We start from the raw sequence: 6,000 nt of genomic DNA on the forward strand, positions 1-6,000 counted from the left end.
CCACCTCACTGTTCCACGTGAGGAAGAGCTCCCGGTAGCTGGAGATGTGGGCGTGCTGAAGCTTCAGCAGGGGCATCAACTGCGGGGACAAGGGCGGAGCAAGTGGAGATGTTCGAGAAATCCTGCTTCTCAGCTCGTGTTTCTGTGTCACGGACCCCCACACAGACACAGCCTCCAGCTCTGAGTAGGGCTGGGGAGCGGGCGGCTGGGAGGGGCTGTGGCCTGGTGATTCGGAGCCAGACAGCCTGCTGGGGGCCTGTCTTCCAGCATGTGCTGCTGGCTGTGCTGTGTGACCGAGGAGAGGCTCCTCAACGTCTCTGAGCCTCAAGCCTCATCTGAAAACAGCAGTGATGGTGGTATCTGCCTCACAGGGGCATCAGGGGGGCTAAGGGGGAGCTGGTGCAGGCAAAGTGTCTGTTGCAGAGGAAAGAAAGCCCCGTCAGGGGCAGCTGGAGCAGGTGGTGGCCAAAGGGAAGTGGGACACGGTCACACGTGCGCCCAGCTCGCCTCCTGGGTGGCGCACACTCGAAGCCCCAGGGCCCTGCTCCCGGCTGAAGGTGCTTGAAGGGCCCACACAGTCGGGCTGCAGCAGTGGTGGCCGCGGCCACCAGGAGCCAGGCAGACAGCTGCTGGTGGTGGCAGGCTGGGTGCGGGAGCAGGTCACCTCGTGGGCTGGGGAAGGGAACAGGGATGTGCACAGCTTTGATGCGGTGAGGGCCGTGGGAGGGTCTCCCACAGCCTCCGCTTTACCAGCATATGCCCGGCCCCTTGACTGTGCAGCGGTCACACTGTGGACCGGACAGCTATTTGCTGGCAAAGCTCTGGAGCCGGGGATTCCAGAAAGAAGGCAAACAAGTAACCATTAACTAGGAGGGACACGTTTGGGTCATGGGAGATTCAAGAGAAACAAAGAGACTGCTCAGAGCCTTTGTCCAGCAAACCCGAGTGCACATGCTGTCCCTGCTGTTATTATAAGTGAGGGCGTTCTTGGTGGTGGTGGCTGGCTGACTGAAGGAACGGAAAAGAATGTGCATTTTCTTTGTTAGATGATAGTTCTGTAGTTCCCACATTTTCTACTATAACCAATATTTTTATAATTGAAGGAACAATATTTTAAAAGATGGTTCTTGATAGACTAGCCCTGGGCCCTAGGGAACACTGAAACCTTATCTTCTCGGAGAACATATATTCTAAGTTGTCTGTGCCTGATTTAGAAATGAATGATTTGGGCACAGACTCCCCTCATGACCTGGGGTTTCTGGCTTCACAGCATGGGGCAAGATCTGGTTCTGACCCTCCCTCCATGCCTCCACCGAGGCTTCTATCCAGTCATTCCATAGGAGAGGACAGAACAGTCTCTGTGTGCTCTGCATCATGTCATCTCGAAAGGGTGCCCCCCTGAGAATTACCTCCTCCAGGGCCTCGTTGGCCTGATGCTCATCGATACATTCCACCTGTAGGGGTACAAGAGCACTAACTCAGTAAATGTGTAGTCAGCCCATCACCACCACCACCATCACCGCCACCATCACCACCACCAGCACCACCATCAACACCACCAGCACCACCAGCACCACCTTCACTACCATCATTATTCACAGGGGTGCCAGGCTTCTACCACATGGCACTAGATGAGGCCTGGATATGTTCCTAAGTCAGGGATCCAAAAATACTCAGCGATGAGAACATCTTTGCTCCCATGGCAAGGATAAGTTTAGGATAGCGTAATACAAACTCTGACCAGTTATTAGAGGATCCATTCTCACCATCTTGAAAGCAGGGGAGAAAATAATGTGTTGCCCCTAGAGCCGAACAGCTCTGCTCTGGTTGGCAAAGTATCGACCTCACCACTTCATTCCTTACCTGACCTGGGAAGACTGTCGCTGTCACTGAATGTGGGGCCGTGGGGGACGCATGGAGAGGGAGGGGCCAGCGGGAAGGGCAGCGGCCAGCTCCAAGTCTCCAACACACTTGGTGGCGGACGGCAGGTGCATATCATCGCCGCGTCCAACACCAGACCCTCACCCAGAGCGCCTCCTCATAAGGCTTCCAAATGATGAACCCTTGTAATTGGGGGTGATCGTAGATGAAAATGCAGACAGTGGCTTATTCCCAGATCCTTACAGACCCCAGACGGAGCAGCAGAGTGACTCTGTCCGTCTTCCGTTCCTCCTGTGCCAAAACTCATGCGTATAGGTGACTTTGGCCAAAACGCACTGAAAGCTTCCCAAACGTCCCATCTGTTGACCTAGAAGCCTCACTCCTAGGAATTTATCCCAAGGATACCATGGATCCTCAAAAAAGATGCTTATCAGAGTTGTTTACACAGAGTGAAAAATCAAGAATAGGCCAAGTGCCTACGGTACACGAGGGAATGACTGGGTCAGTTCCAGCACCCGGAGCAGTGGGGTCACGTGGCTGCCAGAGCCGAAAGAGGAGGAAGCGTGTCTGTGGCATGAGACGGGGTTTGTAAGACACTAAGTGGGAAAAGGTACGTTAACCATCTCTGCAGCATTCTTGTCAAAACAAAGTTTATACGTGCTTAGGGAAAAGACCAGAAGGAGACACAAAGCCCTACCTGCACCCCACCCTCATTTTTGGAAAAAAGAAAGACTGGCTGGCTTTTGAAAAAGCTCCTCGACTGCCCAGAAGGCAGTGGGCTCCGGCCTCACCGGCCCATGAGACAGTGGGGCCAGCCCGCAGCGGGGCGGGAGGAAGGCAAGGACTCCAGGCCCAGCCTCCTCGGCCAAAGGCTGCTGAGCGGCTCCACAGGCAGGAGGCCTGCTGAACAAGTGGTAGCCCTAGCGGCTGACGCCTGCGACACTCCTCCATGTGCACGGCCAACCCCGGTGCCACAGTATCCCCGCCACCACCGTGTGCCATGAGGGTGCCAGGGACACTCATGGCGCAGCTCTCTTCTCCTACAACTTCTGTTCAGCTGAACCACCTTGACTTGGACACACAAAGCGCTCGCCCCCTGCAGCTCCGTACCCCACCCTGCCATGCCAGCCCTGGTGAGGACGTGGTGGAAAGGCCCATCGAGGTCTTGCCCTTAACTTTGTGTGACCTCGGGCCAGCCCCTGCCCCCTCCTCCTCCACCCCGGCCCGGCTCCCCTTGGTAAAAAGGTAGCTCGAATTCAAATGCTCTTGGGAGCTGTGTGACGTTGGCCAGTCTGCAGCCTCCCCGAGCCTCCCTATCCTCGGCTGTAGAGGGGCCCCCAGTTCCTGCTTCGCAGGGTTGGCGGGAGGCTGAATGGGATGAGGCTGGCAGGAAACACCTGCTGAAGAAACGGTGGTGGGGGGTTGCAGACGCTCTCCAGGTGAGAGCGTCAGGTGCGCCGGGAAGCCCAAGGAACCTCAGGCTGCCCCCGAGGCTACTCTCGCTGGCATCTGCCTCTGTGACCGCTGGCAGAGAGGAACCAGCTGTCACATTGGGAGGCCCCTCTCCAACATGGGGATGATGAGTGGATGTCTGGGGAACCCAAGCCCAGGAGCCACCTCTTACCTGCTTTATCACGCGCTTGACTTTGTTTTCTCTTTCCTCCACCACCAGGTTCACCCCCAAGGCCCCAGGACTCATCTGGCCCAAAATCTATCAGCAAGAGGAAGAGAGGCATTCAGGAAATGCACACGGCTTTTCCCTTCTGGGAGTGTGCTCAGCCCTGTGGCTTCTCCTGTAGGCTGGCCGAGCAAGCGTCTCCACCACACTGTGCAGAGAAGGAAACGTCCAGGAGCCCGAGGAACCCGGGCCCATCTCTCTGGGGCCCATGCTGGAGCTCTTTCCACCACCCGCTACCGCTTCTCCAACTTGCAGTGGCACCTAGGAGCCGGCATCAGCCCACGTGGGGCACAGCTTTAGTCACCGTCTCCAGACACCTCTTAGCCCTGCTTCCCGCACCCCTCCGAACTCAGCATCCAAACCAGAAAACTAACTGGCCCGTCACTGGTGCGTAGTCACAGCCGTGGGTGGCCTGGCCCTGGTGCCAAGCACCCTACAGCCGCCTGTGAGCAACACTGTTGCTCTCTCATGTTCACAGCGAAGGAAACGGAGGCACAGGGAGTGAGGACCTCATGTCTGAGGCTAGAGTGCTAATAAGTGAGGTGGCCTGGATCAGACTGGAACTCGGGCCTGAGTCCGGACCTTCCGCTTTGAACCAAACCTGCAGAGAGAGGGTTGCCGTGTCAGAGCTCTGTGCAGAGAGGCCAAGGGCCACCGGGGTGGGGTGGACACCGGCATTACAGGTCAGAGGATGGAAGAGGCCTGGCAAAATGCAGAGGAGTGAATGCAGGAGACGGAACTGAGTCTGGGGACCCTCAGAGTCCAAGCAAGTCTTGGATTCTGTCATCCAGCCCCTGTGGGTGGCCTGAACCCAGCTTAGGGAGTCGGGGGGCCAATGTCCTGAGCAGCTTACGCCAGTTTAAGAAGGTGCATGCCCAGGCCCTCTTCAGAAGCAGGTAAAACAGTAAAACACACTGTGTCTCAGGGGGAAGCTGTTGTTTCTTCCCGAAAAGGTGCCTTTGCCTTCCGAATTCTCTGGCCCCCGGAAACTCACCTCCTTTACCACTGGCTGACTCCCCGGCTGTCCTCCCACACGAATGGGAGTTCTTACAAAGCAAGAAAAACCTAATCTACAAATTGTTTTCAAATTAATGACATTTTTACAAAGGCTGAATCTAACATTTAATGAAGGTGACGTGTTATGTATAGAAGCAGTTAATTAAACGTTCATTCATTTTCATTTTGCGGCTTTCCTTTCATTTTGTGAATTTTTCAAGTCTTACACGTTTTCACAGGCCCTGGAAAAGGCCCAAGTCCTTCTCCCCGGGACTAGGGATGGCCTGTATTGGAGTTTGGGGGCTACTGATTCTGAATTTTGGACGCTCTAGGGTGCCCTGTCCCAGCGGGCCCAAGGAGAGGCAGAGGAGAGCGAGGTGGAGTTCCCTCGCACCAAGCATTCAGACAGATGGGGGTGGACCGTCCTTCATTTCATACATCATTTTAGAGAGGGGGAAACTGAGACCCCAGGAGGCAAAGGGCACCCAGGAGGTCACCTTTGGAGGGACCCGAGGTCACCCTCCTTGCTGGAGGCATACCCTGACCCGGGGTGGCACCTGGCCATCGGCCACCTCTCCAGGGGCAGTGACCAGTAAACCAGTAAGTAGGGGGTTGGGGAGGTTGCCGGAGGTCTGGGTCCCTGGCTCGCCCCAAACCGGCGGGCTCTTGTCGCCCCTGCCTCCCCGCCAGGGAAGAACTTGGCACCTGGTACTTCTCCATAGTGTCTCCAGGGGAGACTCCCAGCCTCTCCTCCCTCCGCAGGGCGCTGGGGGTGCGTCCCCAGCCCTCGCCGGCGCGCGGACCCTCGACTGAGCATGCTCAGGAGAGACGGCGTCCGGGCGAGCACCCCATCCCCCACCCCGGGGGCGACCGTCTGCCCCAGGTGTGTCCGCCGAACGGTGCGCTCCGGAGCTCCAGCCGGCACCTCCAGCGGATGGCCCGGGGGCCTGGTGGCCGCGGAGCGCGCCACGGGCGGGGCCTGAGGAGGGTGGGCGGGGCCTGCGAGCGCGGGGGGCGGGGCCTGCGCGCGCGGCGGGGCGGGGCGGGGCGGGGCGGGGCCGGCGGGGCCGGAGGGCGGGGCCGGAGGGCGAAGGGCGGGGTCGACGCGCGGCGGGCGGAGCCTCGAGCGCGACGGGCGGGGCGGCGGCGGGCGGCGCGCGGCCCCTTTAAGGCGCGGCCGGGGCGGGCCGGGTGGCGCGGCCCCTTTAAGGCTTGGCCTACGTGGCAGCCGCCGGAGCCGCGGACGAGGAGCGAGGCCGGTCGCCGGGCACTTCCTGTGGAGGCCGCAGCGGGCGCGGGAGCCGACGGGCCGAGCGCCGAGCGAGCGAGCGAGCTGAGCGAGCCGAGCCTCCCGCCGCCGCCATGGGCCAGAACGACCTGATGGGCACGGCCGAGGACTTCGCCGACCAGGTGCGGCCTGCAGCCCGGCCGGGCCTCCCGCCCCC

At 59.2% G+C, this 6,000-nt stretch overlaps 2 protein-coding genes across 3 annotated transcripts in view; one reads left to right on the forward strand and one right to left on the reverse strand.

Moving 5' to 3' along the window:
* LOC111145474 (serine/threonine kinase like domain containing 1) overlaps positions 1-5,284 on the reverse strand; it is a 19,529-nt gene extending 14,245 nt beyond the window's left edge. Inside the window, exons 1-4 of the mRNA XM_022500370.1 lie at positions 5,261-5,284; positions 3,506-3,592; positions 1,410-1,454; positions 5-79 (exon numbers count right to left, since the gene is read on the reverse strand). Coding sequence (XP_022356078.1) covers positions 5-79; positions 1,410-1,454; positions 3,506-3,592; positions 5,261-5,275 — 222 coding nt within the window. The 5' untranslated portion in view covers positions 5,276-5,284. The remainder of the gene's footprint in view (positions 1-4; positions 80-1,409; positions 1,455-3,505; positions 3,593-5,260) is intronic.
* A 514-nt stretch (positions 5,285-5,798) lies between these two features.
* The window catches only part of LOC111145528 (surfeit 4), a 13,184-nt gene continuing 12,982 nt past the window's right edge, over positions 5,799-6,000 (forward strand). The window contains exon 1 of one of the 2 annotated variants that reach the window (XM_022500440.1): positions 5,799-5,965. In XM_022500440.1, the coding sequence (XP_022356148.1) occupies positions 5,918-5,965 (48 nt within the window). In that variant the 5' untranslated portion in view covers positions 5,799-5,917. The remainder of the gene's footprint in view (positions 5,966-6,000) is intronic. The other variant, XM_022500442.1, reaches the window with a different exon arrangement.

This window comes from Enhydra lutris, unplaced genomic scaffold (genome assembly GCF_002288905.1).
Source record: "Enhydra lutris kenyoni isolate GAN:26980312 unplaced genomic scaffold, ASM228890v2 scaffoldscaffold13, whole genome shotgun sequence".
Classification (NCBI taxonomy): Eukaryota; Metazoa; Chordata; class Mammalia; order Carnivora; family Mustelidae; genus Enhydra; species Enhydra lutris.